Source organism: Myzus persicae, unplaced genomic scaffold (assembly GCF_001856785.1).
Source record: "Myzus persicae strain clone G006 unplaced genomic scaffold, MPER_G0061.0, whole genome shotgun sequence".
NCBI classification, from domain to species: domain Eukaryota; kingdom Metazoa; phylum Arthropoda; class Insecta; order Hemiptera; family Aphididae; genus Myzus; species Myzus persicae.
Window position 1 is genome coordinate 292,875 of NW_019103222.1, and position 18,039 is coordinate 310,913.

Below are 18,039 nucleotides of genomic sequence, written 5' to 3' on the forward strand. Positions count from 1 at the left end.
TGTTACGCAGTGTGAAAACAAGTACTTTGAATCACAAAACGATTTTACGCTTGAGAACTTTAATTTATTTTGTAACAATATTGTGCACATTAGAAGAAAAAGACGGCCGAATGCGCTCGTTACGCCGGTTACGTATATACTAAAATAAAAATTGAAGCCTGGCAATGTGATCGCCGAATAGAGCCTCTTTCTTATCTTTATTGATACATTGATTACGATACGTACCGAACAACTCTAGAATATAAAATATAGTAATATGGTCTCCGCTAGTGTCTACGATATTCGTGTACCGTGTAGAATGTACCGGTACTCGGTAGATAATTAGATTGAATTTATGTTATTTGCATATACTATCATATTTGTATATAATAATATACTTAAGGAGTTTCAAGTAGCCACGAATAATATTTTTAAACAAAAATATGTGCTACAATACAAAATAACTTAGAATATATTCTTGGTTATTTAATTTGTGATTTCGTCCAAATTCAAACATAAACAACCATAAAAACTGATAATTTTAAATTTTGACAAAATTTGAACTCTACAAAAAAAAACTGTGCCTATGTATTTTTAATATTTTCCAACTACTATTGGATATCAGAAACCTTTTCAAGCTGTTTGACTCTACAAATACATTTTTATTGACATTTACAGAAAAAAAGCTAAAAAAAATTAAAACCGAAAATATCAGTAAACAGATCAAAATGAATCAAAATATTTTGAAAATATTTTCAAGTATAAGAAAATATGATGAAACAAACATTTTGTTTAAATTTTAAGTATCTAAGGTTATGCATTTTTTTAACTACATCAAAATAAAACAATTATTCCATGAAAAATTGAGTGAATCCAAAAAAATTGAATTTGACTTTCCAGTACATTTTTTTTTTTATTACTTAATTTATATTTCCACAATCTGTTACATACATTTTGAACAATAAGCGAAATTGATGAATTGATAACTATGGCGTGAAGGACGGATTAAAGATACCTTCCAGTGAAGGCACTTTTACAGTTAAAGATGTAAAAAAAAAAAGTGTTAAACAATGTTAGTAAATAATAAATATTATAAAGAAAGATAAGTAGAAATAACAAAGGTAGATATGGTGACACCAGTGGCAGTTTGATAAATATTAGTTAAACTTATAAGTTATAATTTGGGTTCGGGACTTCTTGCATTTGCATGTTTTTTTGTAGTGGTTGTACCTAGACTTGTTGTGACCGTTGCACTAATTGGATCTGGTTCATCCGAGATAAAGGCAGCGAAGTGGTTTGTTGGTAAAAATAGTTTCGACTTTTTGAAAAATGTGATGTTGTCCGAGAAGGCGGAGAAGGTGGTAAAGACCACGGTATATTTGAACCTTCGTGAGTTTGAATTTTGTTGTTTTTGAAAATTTTAATTGGGGAGACTGTAGATCAATTAATGGACTGCAATGCTATTTGCCACTATTGTGTTGCTATTCCAAAGGTCAGTGCACGCAGAGGTATTATTATTATTATTATTATTATTATTATAGACTACAGACGTAGGTATCTACTTAGAAGTTCTACGCGCATAATAATACGGTTTAAGGGGGTGCTGGCCGCTGGGCCCCCTTAAAAAGAATATTAATAATTGAAAATATAATCGTGACATAGTGCCATAGTTGTAGACTTCTATATTATGATTGTACCTAAATTAGCTCATCAAAGTGGCTAAGTAACTGTTTACTCCTTAACTGATAGGGAAAAAATGTTTTCCACAGTTTAATAAGATAAATAGATACAAACTGCAAATAATACACTCTTGTACCATAATATTTTATTATTTATTGGTAGTTCTGATCAGTAAACACCCTCTAGCTACCACCAAATTGCACATGCCTATAATATATGCGTTAGGTGTAATTTAACGGTGGACTAATCTGTGGTTTTTTTTTTATTTAAGCTACCAATATAAAATTATTACAGCTTAACAATTACAACTAAAGATCTATGGTTATTCCTTATTATCTCTCTTAATATCTTAAAAAGAATTTGGTTTACGTTTACAGTTGCTATTGATAGGTATACTCTCTAAATTTCGACGTATGAAATATCCCAGCTTTATGACGAACGGACAAACAATTGTATAGGAGGGTTGGTGCTCATCGCAGTTCCCCGACACCAGATTTTCCGACGAAAAAGTAAGGGTCGTTTTCTTAGCTTAGTTGACTTTTATAAATTATCAATGCAAGGTAAATTGCAAAGTCCTTCAAATTGTTGTTAAGCCTTCTGGCCCGTTCGGGGGACATATATTATACTTAATATTTTGGTTTGAATATTAAAATAAAAAGATATTATAAGGGGCACTTAAGCACTTTTGAGTTGTGATCACCCTATCCATATCATGGATATCTGTTGGTACATCTAAGTATACTACGGCAGGTACATTTTATTACAACATAAAAAAATGCTCTTGGACGATCTATTCCCATCCCCCAACCACAAATAACTTTGTCGATTGTTGTATATTGATGGTTATATAATTTTTGGTCGAAATTATAATTAAGTACCGAGGTATGTATGGGATATATAATAATTATTGTAACACTGACATTGACATTATACCTACGCATCATTACCCATGTCCACGTGTATATATAAATAGAGAGAGTGGTAGTATCTTGCATGTGATTCAGTGATTGTACAGTATGTATAGTTGTATTCAACTCTAAAGTAATACATACCTGATAGACCTACAATTAACAATGGGTCGTGTGAAAATTTTTGACATTATCTTACACAACACTACGCTTACCTACTCGTACAAGAACATAAGTGATCCTCGTCCCCTCTTACTTCAATAATGCAGTTTTACGAAATCTGATTTTGCAGGAATTTTTAAATATTTTCTATAATATTATAGTCAATCACCCGACTACAATACGTGCACATACTTACGTATATAATATGATATTGGTGACTTATAGATAGGCATATGTATATATTTATAATATTGAATGTATTGTAAAAAAAAAATGTACACGTCCGTCATCTGTGGCCAAGTGTTGACCTTCTCACAAGTCCCTATACTCGTGTTCGTATACCTACCTCTGTGTGTGTGTGTGCTTATATTACTGCAGGTTTATATATTATCTATAAAACAGCGGTGTTGCTCAACGAGGACTTCTTGATGAAAAAACAACGCTATGCGATCAGAGGTCAAACGCGACACTGACGCAAAAATTGGATATAGGTCATCGCGCCCAATATCTTCTGAAGCAGCCATTGGTGCAGAATCATGATGAATTGATCACTTTGGTCACAGGTAAATAAACAATTTATAAATAATTTTAAGGCCTAATTATTCATAAAAATATTTAAATAGGTCAATCATTTTAAGCTATTAGTTTGTTTTTTAAATTATAAGTGTTTACGGGAGTAGATACCTATTTTTTTTTTTATGCTTAAAATCGAGAACCGGAGGAGGAACCATGTTGCCAATACTTCTCCTCCGGCCCCCATCGTTTATTGATCAATTATCAATTACACGAAAGAATTAGAAGTGGTGGGCTAATCTCGCACCCACTAACTATTACATTAACAATATTAAACAACATTAGTTATACATTGTGCTCTTCTGCGGCCTGCCGAGCTCTTTCTTCCTCCTCCTTGGCCGACAGGATATCCTCCACCATTCTGTAGAATAACCTGAATACCTCCTCGGCCTCTCTCAGCAGCACCGATTTTTCTTCGGGATCCGCCGGGAGCATCTCGAACGCTGGTCCGCAGATGATGTCCGGGAGATCAGCGACACTCGGTTGATGGCCCAGCCGTGCGCTGAGGTGTACGCGGAACCCCCGGGAGTAGGTATCTATATTCTGGTATATTATAATACTACTATACCAGTATTATTGTAATTATTGGTACTCGAGTAAAAGAATCATATGCGTATCTAGGGGAAGCTTAGCCCCCTTTCAAGATTATTGTCTATTTCGTTTAGGTAAATGTAATTGCGGTGCGTATCATAATATTGAACTTGACGTAGCGAATGAAAATATAACACCTACTAATAAGATCACTTTTGTAATTATTTATCATAATTCATAATCGTGTTTCCCATCACAACATAGTTAGTAATATCATTTTGGATTCAGAGTTTGTACTTTTGAGGGATAAAAATTGAAAATGTTCAGTAATTTTCTTAATAATAATCTAGAAAAAAAAATATGAAAAACAGCAATTTTTAATCAATACCAGTTTTTGACAAGATCGATATTGTTTTTTTAGTGAAGTTAACTCAAAAACAAATAACGGTAAATACCTACTGGAAATTTTCACTACATTTTTTATGCTTTTTGAGTTATTTTAGACGTATGACATTTTCAATTTTATGTAGTTTTTCTACTTTATATTATTATGTTGATATTTCCGCATAGTCAAAGAGTTGAAAAATTTAATACATTCCTCACAAGTTATACTAACCCATGACAAAAAAATAGTTTCAACAGAAAATCACATTAAATTTTTGTAGGTGTTTGTTGTAAAAAATATATATTTCTCAATGGCCACGATTCCGAGGCCTATCTTTAACAACGATCACGGTTATAGTTACTGCTATAGCAGTAATTTTAAATTTGGGGTAATTTATTTGTCACTACTGCTGTAGTAGTAATTTACAGAACCATGAAATCAAGCATTACTGCTCATGCAGTAGTATTTTCAATAGCGTTAAATGAAACTAGAAATGTAACTGACCTGTTATGCTTACTCATATGTTTGGGCAAAGATAAATATAAGATTCTATTTTTATATAATTTGTTGTCGTATTTTCATTAATTCGAGTGATTTTTTGAGGAGGGTAAATTAATTATACTAAAAATTAAGTGTCCATGAACGTATTAATAAAAACATTAATAAATAAATGATAATTATCCTTAATTTGTAATCTTAATATTATTTTAAATATTTATTTAGATTTTGATTGAATCTAATTTATTTTAGTTGGGGACAGTAATTTTATTAATATTTTATGAGTTAGATAGTTTAGTAAGTAATTAATGTTTGTAATATTTGCCTTTATCCAACCACTAGAAACCAGTGAGTACTCATTTACTCTGCAAACTGCTAATTATTATTACACAACGAGTATGTGTTTTTATAAACCATGCTAGAAATATATAAAATGTTTTATAACAGGTATGATAACTATAAGTATTCTATACAATATGCTAAAAGCATTTGTGGTACTAAAATCATTGGTTCTACAACAATATAGGTATGCATTAAAAAATGTTTCTCAACCTGCGCGGTACTCGTACCACAGTTGGTAACTGGTACTCGAAGGAAATATCGCTATATAAAAAAAAATTGAAATTATTATTGAGGAGATGTCAGGCTACTGTTGGTTTTCTCTCTCTGGCCCACGCGCAACAACTTTATGTTTTTGAGTAGATAATCTTAGTTGAACCACCCACTACAAAAACGATAGATTACAATTTTAAAATTTTTATTTTTATTTTGAAAGTCGAATACAATGTCAAATTATAATAAAGTATGAAATCGATGTTATATGTCATAGACTCATAGTCTTAAATATATTATCCTCTTATAAAACAAATATTGCTCTGACATCCTCTTAAAATATCGGGATTATCCACACAAGCTTTACAGTTTATAATTCCTTATTCTGTGTCAATATATATCCGAGAAAAAAATACATTTTCTTGTAATGCTTATGAATTATTTACTTATTATAATATTATAGATACCTAGTTACTTAACAAAAAATGAATACTATTTTATTAATTTTGTATTGTTATTTATTAATAATAATATTCATTGAATAGGTACAGCTGAATAATTTGAACATATGAAATGATTTAAGACATATGTCACCAACATAAAGCCCGACATTGACGTCCTTGATCGTTCAAAAGGTATCGTACAAATTGTACATTTTCATAATTATGCAGTTTCTAAATTCTTAGTTTAAGGATTCACACATGTAAAATAACATATAACCATATAGGTAAAAGTTTTTAGATCAAGTGGTAGGCACGCGAGAAATTTCAAAATGTGGCACTAGAATTTATAAAAAGCTTGAGAGCTGCTGCTTTAGAATGTTTCTATATACTTACTAGTTACGGTTCTATATGCAATATGCATATTAGCAAGATATGTGAAAATAAACCTCACGCAATAATGTGTTTCTCAATAATACATCCTTATTAATTGATACGCACATACTTTGTAGTTTGTACATATTGTTATTATGTCAATTAATATAGCAAATTACATCCAATATTTTAAGGTGCGGGTGTTGGGTTTCAATATACGATGTACTGGACATGGATAATATGGTAATAATCATGAAAATTACCTTATTACAATAGTAAGTAGTAGTGGTCGAATCTCACTCAAGGCCTGAGCAGAATGCACATAATTAATCTGTTATTAAGACTTATTTTAATATGTATAAGAATGCTGCAATACGCTTGTACCTATTATAATTTATAGTCATATAAATACGTAAAGGAAAATATATAGTATAGTTTAAAGCTCGTAGACGATAAAGTACTATATAAATATACAGCGTGTTGCAGGAAGACCAGACAAATTGAATAATAATTGTTCTAATCATTTGCATTTATTATTTACAGCCGCTTGCTTCAATACACGTATAATAGTATGTCCTTTTTTGTTTCTATTTTTTAATACTCAAAATAAAAAAATTGAAAACTGATATAAATATTTTTAGGAATTCCCAAAATAGCCATTTTGTAAATCTATTTTTTAGAAAACTTTTGACTGTAAAAGTCAATTGGTTTATTTTTTATGACTTTTTAATTGTCCACTTAAAAGTCTTATCAATTCGAAAAATAATAACTTANAAATGTAAACAGTTCTGAACAGCACAAACCTATGAAAAGTAGTGGTTATATTGAGACAGAAAGTAAATTAAAAATGTAACTATTTTATATTTGAAATTAAATATTTGTATTTTATTATTTAATAGATAGTATTTCTGAGATGAATGCTGATATACTGTCATCTAAGAATAATGAAACTGCTGATGTTTTGTTTGAGCCTAATGATAATCCTGGGTAAGTTATTTTATGTTAATTTTTTAATAATTACTTGCTAGATACCTAAATTATTTTAATAATTTTAATATAAATAAACACTATTCTAATATTTATGTGTACAAATTTGGAAGATGTAATAAAATAGTTATAAAGGAATTAAGTGATTAAATAAAAATGACATAATTATTAATTTTGTTTTAAAATAACCATGTTCAGTGCTTGTTGTCTTTGTAATGCTTTTACATACCAGTCACTTAATTTTAGTATTTATAGATTAAAATTTAATCAATTACAATATAATAGTTGTTATTTTTTATAGATGTGATCCTGCTTTATGGAAAATAAACGAGTTCACTATAGAATATATTTGTATTAACGGATTTTCTCAAGATTTAAATGATTTAAATTTTACCAAGTCTAAACGAGCATATACAAAACTTTACAAAAAAACGACTAAAACCTACTATAGGTACAAATTTAAGTTTTTGTAACTAATGATATTATAATAAATTTTAATAACTCAACCTTATTTTATATTTAATTTTAAGGTTTTGCAATAAAAATTATTGGAATACAAGACTAACTAATGGTGATTCAATTAAACGTAATTTCATTGCATATTCAGAAAGTAAGGGTGTAATTTACTGTATCCCATGCTTGTTGTTTGGCAACATACATTCACCTTCATTTGCTTCAAAAGGATTTTCAAACTGGAAAAGAGCTGAAGAGCTCATATCACAACATAAAAATTCTTTAAAACATCGTTCAAATATTCTAGCAATGAAAAACCGGGGACAAACACATCAAAGAATTGATCAACAAGTAATACAACAAATTGAAAATGAAAGTATATACTGGATCAACGTTTTAAAAAGAGTTGTGGCAATTGTTAAAACATTGGCATCAAGAGGTCTAGCATTCAGAGGACATACTTCAAAAATTGGATGTCCACATAATGGAAACTTTATGATGGCACTTGAGTTATTAGCTGAATTTGACCCTTTTATATCAAATCATATTTCCAAAAACGGTAACCCCGGTAAAGGTCATACTTCATATTTATCATATTATATTTATGAGCAGTTTATTTTATTAATGTCTAAAAAAGTAGAAAATACTATTATTCAAGATGTCAATACTTCACGATATTTTTCAATTAGTGTTGATTCTACACCAGATATTACCCACACTGATCAACTTTCTTTAGTTGTACGATTTGTTGATGAGAGTGGTAATGTATTTGAGCGTTTTTTATGTTTTATGAATAATGTTGGACATAAATCAGAAGATATGGCTGAAGCAGTGATAACAATTCTGAATAAGTACAATTTGAATCTGAACTATTTAAGAGGGCAGTCATATGACAATGCGAGTAACATGTCGGGTAGTTATTCTGGATTACAAGCTAGAATAAAACTGNCTCAGCAGCACCGATTTTTCTTCGGGATCCGCCGGGAGCATCTCGAACGCTGGTCCGCAGATGATGTCCGGGAGATCAGCGACACTCGGTTGATGGCCCAGCCGTGCGCTGAGGTGTACGCGGAACCCCCGGGAGTAGGTATCTATATTCTGGTATATTATAATACTACTATACCAGTATTATTGTAATTATTGGTACTCGAGTAAAAGAATCATATGCGTATCTAGGGGAAGCTTAGCCCCCTTTCAAGATTATTGTCTATTTCGTTTAGGTAAATGTAATTGCGGTGCGTATCATAATATTGAACTTGACGTAGCGAATGAAAATATAACACCTACTAATAAGATCACTTTTGTAATTATTTATCATAATTCATAATCGTGTTTCCCATCACAACATAGTTAGTAATATCATTTTGGATTCAGAGTTTGTACTTTTGAGGGATAAAAATTGAAAATGTTCAGTAATTTTCTTAATAATAATCTAGAAAAAAAAATATGAAAAACAGCAATTTTTAATCAATACCAGTTTTTGACAAGATCGATATTGTTTTTTTAGTGAAGTTAACTCAAAAACAAATAACGGTAAATACCTACTGGAAATTTTCACTACATTTTTTATGCTTTTTGAGTTATTTTAGACGTATGACATTTTCAATTTTATGTAGTTTTTCTACTTTATATTATTATGTTGATATTTCCGCATAGTCAAAGAGTTGAAAAATTTAATACATTCCTCACAAGTTATACTAACCCATGACAAAAAAATAGTTTCAACAGAAAATCACATTAAATTTTTGTAGGTGTTTGTTGTAAAAAATATATATTTCTCAATGGCCACGATTCCGAGGCCTATCTTTAACAACGATCACGGTTATAGTTACTGCTATAGCAGTAATTTTAAATTTGGGGTAATTTATTTGTCACTACTGCTGTAGTAGTAATTTACAGAACCATGAAATCAAGCATTACTGCTCATGCAGTAGTATTTTCAATAGCGTTAAATGAAACTAGAAATGTAACTGACCTGTTATGCTTACTCATATGTTTGGGCAAAGATAAATATAAGATTCTATTTTTATATAATTTGTTGTCGTATTTTCATTAATTCGAGTGATTTTTTGAGGAGGGTAAATTAATTATACTAAAAATTAAGTGTCCATGAACGTATTATCCTTAATTTGTAATCTTAATATTATTTTAAATATTTATTTAGATTTTGATTGAATCTAATTTATTTTAGTTGGGGACAGTAATTTTATTAATATTTTATGAGTTAGATAGTTTAGTAAGTAATTAATGTTTGTAATATTTGCCTTTATCCAACCACTAGAAACCAGTGAGTACTCATTTACTCTGCAAACTGCTAATTATTATTACACAACGAGTATGTGTTTTTATAAACCATGCTAGAAATATATAAAATGTTTTATAACAGGTATGATAACTATAAGTATTCTATACAATATGCTAAAAGCATTTGTGGTACTAAAATCATTGGTTCTACAACAATATAGGTATGCATTAAAAAATGTTTCTCAACCTGCGCGGTACTCGTACCACAGTTGGTAACTGGTACTCGAAGGAAATATCGCTATATAAAAAAAAATTGAAATTATTATTGAGGAGATGTCAGGCTACTGTTGGTTTTCTCTCTCTGGCCCACGCGCAACAACTTTATGTTTTTGAGTAGATAATCTTAGTTGAACCACCCACTACAAAAACGATAGATTACAATTTTAAAATTTTTATTTTTATTTTGAAAGTCGAATACAATGTCAAATTATAATAAAGTATGAAATCGATGTTATATGTCATAGACTCATAGTCTTAAATATATTATCCTCTTATAAAACAAATATTGCTCTGACATCCTCTTAAAATATCGGGATTATCCACACAAGCTTTACAGTTTATAATTCCTTATTCTGTGTCAATATATATCCGAGAAAAAAATACATTTTCTTGTAATGCTTATGAATTATTTACTTATTATAATATTATAGATACCTAGTTACTTAACAAAAAATGAATACTATTTTATTAATTTTGTATTGTTATTTATTAATAATAATATTCATTGAATAGGTACAGCTGAATAATTTGAACATATGAAATGATTTAAGACATATGTCACCAACATAAAGCCCGACATTGACGTCCTTGATCGTTCAAAAGGTATCGTACAAATTGTACATTTTCATAATTATGCAGTTTCTAAATTCTTAGTTTAAGGATTCACACATGTAAAATAACATATAACCATAAAGGTAAAAGTTTTTAGATCAAGTGGTAGGCACGCGAGAAATTTCAAAATGTGGCACTAGAATTTATAAAAAGCTTGAGAGCTGCTGCTTTAGAATGTTTCTATATACTTACTAGTTACGGTTCTATATGCAATATGCATATTAGCAAGATATGTGAAAATAAACCTCACGCAATAATGTGTTTCTCAATAATACATCCTTATTAATTGATACGCACATACTTTGTAGTTTGTACATATTGTTATTATGTCAATTAATATAGCAAATTACATCCAATATTTTAAGGTGCGGGTGTTGGGTTTCAATATACGATGTACTGGACATGGATAATATGGTAATAATCATGAAAATTACCTTATTACAATAGTAAGTAGTAGTGGTCGAATCTCACTCAAGGCCTGAGCAGAATGCACATAATTAATCTGTTATTAAGACTTATTTTAATATGTATAAGAATGCTGCAATACGCTTGTACCTATTATAATTTATAGTCATATAAATACGTAAAGGAAAATATATAGTATAGTTTAAAGCTCGTAGACGATAAAGTACTATATAAATATACAGCGTGTTGCAGGAAGACCAGACAAATTGAATAATAATTGTTCTAATCATTTGCATTTATTATTTACAGCCGCTTGCTTCAATACACGTATAATAGTATGTCCTTTTTTGTTTCTATTTTTTAATACTCAAAATAAAAAAATTGAAAACTGATATAAATATTTTTAGGAATTCCCAAAATAGCCATTTTGTAAATCTATTTTTTAGAAAACTTTTGACTGTAAAAGTCAATTGGTTTATTTTTTATGACTTTTTAATTGTCCACTTAAAAGTCTTATCAATTCGAAAAATAATAACTTAAAAATTTTTTTCTAAAGAATTTTATACTTTTTAAATTTAAAATGGTTTTTTACGACTGGATTAATTTTACTTTTATAAAATAATGAAATTTCAAACAATTTTAAAATATAAGCTACATGACTAAAAAAATATATAAAAATAATACAGTCAAAATTTTTCTGAAAACCAGATTGACATTTGGCTATTTCAAAAAAAAAATCTTCAGTTTGAAAAATAAAAATAAAAGATGTTATAGTTACTATATGCGTGTAGAGTCAATGAGCTTATATATTATGTATATTATATCATGTAAAAAAAAAATTTTAAAAATATTGATTAGAACAAAAGTTATTTCATTTGTCAGGTCTTTCTGTTTACACCCTGTTTATTTATACACGACCTACATAAATTTGTGAATTATAATCCGTAGGACAGTAGCGCAAGTATACTGTTATACTATTGTACAATATTTAATATCCCCATATAGACATACATGTGTAATAAACTCTTCACGTATACATCTTTTTTACATTATTATGAATACATTTTAGACATTTCATCCGTATAGAAGTCTGTAGGTAAGTATTTTGTAATCCTTTTGGCGTATGAATCGCGTCGAATTACGCACCTATGGCCCTCATGGGTGACAGCGACCCGTAAATGTTTCATGGTTACACCTATTGACCTATGTACTATTTTATTTACTATTGTAATCACTTATCAGTATATATATATTATATATATATAAAGTCGAAGTCGTTCTGCTGCAGATCGAATGCAAGGATGGACTTCGGTAATTGATAAATACCCACCAGTTACGATTAACAGTAACAATATATTATGTATCTATAAATAGTTATTAAATCTTCCCGATTTTCATTACCTACCGTCCTACCATATTATTTTGCTCTTATTGATTTTTTAATAAATTAAATCAAATAATTCAATGTCAATAATATGTTGATGTATTACCTATATTATAATGAATTAGTAGACATAAGTAGGGCCCGGATTTAAATTCTCTAAAAACCATAGAAAACTGTTCTAAAAAAACCAAAATTGCTCTTAAAAATGCATTTTCCACTCAATAATACTCTTCAAAAATGGCAAAAGTTGATTTTTTTATAGGCATGCAACTATGCAATAAAATTATCGTTTAACTTTTGACATTTTTACCTTAGATACCAACGCAATTCGTAAACTATTTCCTAGTTAAAATGTATAAAATTTTCAATTTTCAATGATAAGGTTTGAAAGTTCAAAACAAGTTTTAGTAGTTCTGATGTAACTAAAAAATTATATATACATTATAAACACAGTTTTGTTACAGATGTTTTAAGTTAAGATTTGGTATTTTAATGAAGTATAACAATTTTAGTTATTTTGTCGTAATTTAATAATATTATTTAACCATACTTTACACACACAAAGCTATTTTAAAATGTAAATTTTTAGTAGGTATCTATCATTAAAAAAGTGTTGGACCCCACGAAATTGTTTTTCAGTTACGGCCTTGGCTGGCCCTGCCAGTTAACTATAAAAAAATCTCAGTATAACTTATTGAGATTTAGTAACTAAAAATAAATTGAGCTCATAATATTCTGTCTGTTGAAATAAATAAAAATGAAAATATACTGGTACAACAAGATTTTTTTATTGTGTAACGATATTGTTTTGCTAAAAAATGAATTCCAAGGTTATCTTAATTTTACCTACCTAAAGGTAGAAAGTCAAATTAAAAAGTTTTTTTCGACATTGAATTTTCACACATCAATTAACGAATTATCATCTGACGATTTTTCTTATTTTGTTAAAAACATTTTGAAGTTAGGAACCAGTTCCGGTTGATTTTTTTCATCACTAATTATAAGCATTGATAGTTATTTCACCAGTTATTTAGTATTTAAAAATGGAATTTAAGTTTAGTATTAACTTAAGAAATGTTATTATAAATTAAATGTCGTAATATTTAAATTATCTTACACGCTTTACTTAAGTATATATTGAGTGTATCTTCATAAATAAATTCATAAAAAGATTTTCAAAAACTTACCTAACACAGATTATAATTATAAATTTAAGATAAAAAATAGTTCTATTGTTGGCGGGATGGCTTAACGTTTTTAATCGAGGATTCATCTCGAATATATACGTCTTACATTCATCCTATATTTAGTACCTAGGGGAACTTCAATAGGTTCTTCAAATATATATATATGTATATACTATATAGGTATATATACAATAATATTATAAAGAACAGATTTATTTATTTTTCAAATTTATTAAGAAACATAGAAATATATTAACAAATAACAAATGATTAGAATAACGTGATAAAGAGAATCACATATTACATATTACAGAATGTAACATATTGCATTTTACATGTTACATATTATAACGATCAAAATATGATCCAATTATCCTTAACCTCTTCTGTCTCCAATTTCGGATGAGCTTAATTTTTGCCGTAGGGGGTTGGACGGCTAAAATGTTTTGATGTTGAATGAATATCTTTACACTTCATTGATGTTGAATGAATATCTTTACACTTCAATGTTGTACGTCAGCCGATTCCGCAATGAAAAAAACAATCAATTTATTAAACAAAAGTTAATTCATGTCATTCAAATATTATTAACTTTTTATATTATTTTATGTGTATTAGTTAAAAGTAAACTGCAGTTTAAATATATTAATATTGCAATGCAAAATAATTAAAGTTACAAAATAATATTATAAAATATTTGCTTTACTATACTTACTTAAATAACACGATGGAAATTAACAAGTTACAGAGTTATGAAAAAATTATTATAATTTAAATTGAATATAAATTATATTTAATAATATACGTAAATTAAAATGTGGGTACATATTATGCGAGATTTCAAGTAGGTAAGTATAATATTATTATTGTATGGAGAGTACGAAAAAAAAAAATAAAACAATTCCAAGAACTATAAAATATGGTCATAAACGACTTATAAAAAGTATATTAATATAAGGTATATTTAAAAATTAAAAAATCAGATTTTGAATAACTGCATTATTGAAGTAAAAAAGGGACGAGCATGGTGCTTGGTGAATAACCCTGCAGTGTAATAAATACAATAGCCATAGCATGAATATTTTTCCATTTTAGTAACAGACTATTTACTTACAACTTTCAAGGGATATCAGTGGGATATCACGTTATGGTATATAATGTTTTAAAATATGATAAATTATTTATTAATAAGAGTAGGTACTTACATTATTTTGAGGCTTATTACTGACGAAAAGCCGTACAGTTTTTATCTTTGTTGATTTTTTCGAATTCACATCAACCTCATTTCGGACAGTAACCTATATAGTTAAGTTAAGTTACAATATTTATTGATTGTTTATCATACAATGCACAATGTTGTACGAACCAATACAGCGGCAGCTGATTTATAGTTCCTAGTATAAGGCTCGGCGAGTGAGATTGTAAGATCATTTTTTGTCCGAATCTATATTAATATACAATGATAATAATTAAATGTTTATGATAATATAGTATCATAGTTTTAGTTATAAGCATATGAACCGTTGGAACTGATGGACATTCAATCTGCAGTTTTGGTTTTTTGAGCGGTGACTCTTGTGGGGAACTCATCAAACCCTTTTTGCGTTTCACCTATTTAAATATAACACAAAATTCAATGACTAAAAATGTGTATCATAACATTATAAGTGATTTATATGAACTTGAAATAAGGCGTTTGTGTTTGCTTCCACGAAATCGCTTATAACCCCGATTGGCAAATTATACTTGGTCGAGTTCTTTAGCCCAGCCACAAACTCAGCAAATGTCATCTATATAATAATATAAAATCACAATAACATGTGTCATAGCATAGTAGCTAAGTGTTATTGAATATGATCTTGTAAAATAGAATAGTATGTGTATGTCTGTTTTCCTTAAGGGATTGTCCGTTTAAAGTTCGATAATAAACGTCGCATAATATTGAAATACGTACTTTTTTTCCATCTATACAACTTGATTCTGTTTGCAATTGAGATTCCTCATTGGTAATCTTCAAACCCATAAACATTGCAGTCAGTTCACTAATCTAAATAATATTATCAAATGTCGGCGATTGAACGTTTGTGATTTTAATCAGAGAATAATTTTAAACATATTTAGGTTAGTGCAGTGTAATATTTATAGTGGTGTAATATCAATTTATCGTTAACAATTGGTCGTAATTAAATTTATCGAATTACAATTTACCGAACAATAATTGATCTCAACAACAAAGCTTTATAGGTTATTTCAAGGTGTAAGGCTGTATGCTGTATTTTAAAGTTTTTTTTTATGTGTTTGGTGTCATGTTCAAGAATTGGCTTACAGACAACTTATCGAAATGATCCTGAGTTTTCATTACGAAATCAAATGCTACCAGCATTATAGCTATTATTTCAAAAGTAGATTTGATAAAATGTTATTATGCATATTGCTAAAATAAAAAAAAAAAAAGATACCAATTATAACAATTAGACGGATATTAAAGATTTTCTTCATGTGTAGCAATTTTTATTTCAAGTTAAATTTTTAGTTTCTTCATTATTATATATGACTAAATGTAAACCTTAGTGTATTTAAAAAATTTTTTTTGTATTCAAAGAAATTTGAAGGAGTTGTGCAAAATTGTATCTAGAACATTTTTCAAATAAAAAATTATTATTGAAAATGTTATTTTACCATAACTTGTCGTACGGTTAATTGTAATTGCGGTCAATTGTTTACGATTAATTGACGTGTATCCTTTTTCTGTGTAACGTAATATATTTATCGTTAAGACTTTGTTAGGGATCGAACAGTAATCGAAAGGAGGTTTCAAATTTGTTTATAGTATAAGATATTATACTTATAGTATTATGTATGTATAATGTTAGATATTATACATATATTTATTATTATGTATGTATTATATGAATAATGCGTACTGAATCTTCGACGTCCATTTTATTTCCACGACACGAGCTATCTGAGAACTGGCGTGACATCATAATTATCAAAACGTGAAAGATTGAATTATTGTCTTCCAAAATTATTAACGAGCGTACGAAAATAATATTTCTTAAACTGTTATAAGGAAGTATTAAACTAGACAAATATAATAGTATATGTTATATCCCATGGTTACTATAATTTTTTTTATATTCAAAAATGTTTTCGTTTAAACATCTTATTTTGGCCAACTTAAAGTTAAATATAAAGTTATTATAAAATAAAATGTCTGAAAAATATTATGCTTGTACATTTTAATTTTTTTTATAGTAGTAAAATGATTGTTTGAACCACTTATAATAAGAAACATTTTAATTTGTATTACATTTCCGATCGTTTTTCATAAATTAAAATAAAACATCTTATTGGTTTTTAACTGTACAAAATAATTCGCCAATTTAAATAAGTTAGAACCAAAGAAATCGTTTATAATTCATTATAATTGCTTACGTAATTACCGACATAGGTATATTACAATAACAACCACCAACGATAGGTAATAATAGGCGTAATAAACTACTTCGATACTATATGAATGAATGTAACACTAATATGTGGTTATAAAATATTGATTACATAAAAAATAAAAATGATCGACTAGATTAGCACGGAATGAACCGCTATTCCTTGGTATATGTATAGGTATTCGTCGTCCAAAACGCTATATAGTGTTATAATAATGTATGTTAATATTATATGTCATTTATTCGTACTTATATGTACCGGACCTATTACAATATAATAATGTGTATATTTTTGTATGTGTATTACGATGTACGACTGTCTGCTAATATAATATTACAATAATCGGTCGTAAAAAAGTTGCATAAAGTCATTACAGACACTATTGTTATGAATACTCGAATATGTATTATTGAACACGATAAGCGATAATCGTGTGCTACGGGTATCACCCGCGATTTGAATTTCTACCTGGTGTATGTCAAATCAAAACCGAAAGTGCGTCATTTTTTCGGGACACGGCAATTATGCCCACGGATATAAATTAGCAATTTAAATTACCAAAATGCCGACTCCAACACGTTTCTTGTATCTATAGATTATGAGTAATTTTTAGTACCTATGTATACCAGTTATTATCGGAGAGCGGTTTACCAGACATTGAATTGTGTTTCAATTGCAACAATGTTGTTGGACTTTATGACGATGTCATATTTTTTTTGATTTTTTTGATTTATTTTATACGATTTGTTGCCTTGTGCAGATAGAGACTTTTAATTATTGGTAAGAATGTTGTTTGCTCATTATTTAGTATATTATTTGTGTGATAAAAAGTAGCGAAATCGGTAAGTTGGGCAATATTATACGATAATTTGGTATGAATAGATCTAGATGGAAGAGTTACCCTGCAATATACTGGTTGTTTATCTTTACATCTGTTTTAAATTGTTTTTAG

At 28.6% G+C, this 18,039-nt stretch overlaps 2 protein-coding genes across 2 annotated transcripts; one reads left to right on the plus strand and one right to left on the minus strand.

The window, feature by feature from the left end:
* The first annotated feature begins 6,865 nt into the window (after positions 1 to 6,865).
* On the plus strand, positions 6,866 to 11,396 carry LOC111034024 (zinc finger MYM-type protein 1-like). The gene is made up of 5 exons (XM_022315040.1): positions 6,866 to 6,919; positions 6,983 to 7,070; positions 7,372 to 7,521; positions 7,601 to 8,606; positions 11,373 to 11,396. The coding sequence occupies exons 1-5, from the start codon at positions 6,889 to 6,891 to the stop codon at positions 11,394 to 11,396; spliced, it is 1,299 nt and encodes a 432-aa protein (XP_022170732.1). The 5' UTR covers positions 6,866 to 6,888.
* A 2,624-nt stretch (positions 11,397 to 14,020) lies between these two features.
* LOC111034005 lies at positions 14,021 to 15,401 on the minus strand. The gene is made up of 4 exons (XM_022315012.1): positions 15,156 to 15,401; positions 15,001 to 15,078; positions 14,840 to 14,932; positions 14,021 to 14,135 (listed from the first exon to the last, which is right to left on the minus strand). Exons 1-4 carry the CDS (start codon positions 15,222 to 15,224, stop codon positions 14,043 to 14,045), a joined length of 333 nt encoding a protein of 110 aa, XP_022170704.1. The 5' UTR covers positions 15,225 to 15,401; the 3' UTR covers positions 14,021 to 14,042.
* Positions 15,402 to 18,039: the final 2,638 nt, after the last annotated feature.

What these genes read in the sequence shown, in the direction of transcription:
- LOC111034005 (XM_022315012.1), bottom strand. Translation starts at nt 15,224, where the DNA reads ATGAGTTCCCCACAAGAGTCACCGCTCAAAAAACCAAAACTGCAGATT. An exon ending in AATGTCCATCAGTTCCAACG is followed by an intron (nt 15,079 to 15,155) that starts GTTCATATGCTT and finishes ATATTAATATAG; the next exon opens with ATTCGGACAAAAAATGATCT. An exon ending in AATCAGCTGCCGCTGTATTG is followed by an intron (nt 14,933 to 15,000) that starts GTTCGTACAACA and finishes TTAACTATATAG; the next exon opens with GTTACTGTCCGAAATGAGGT.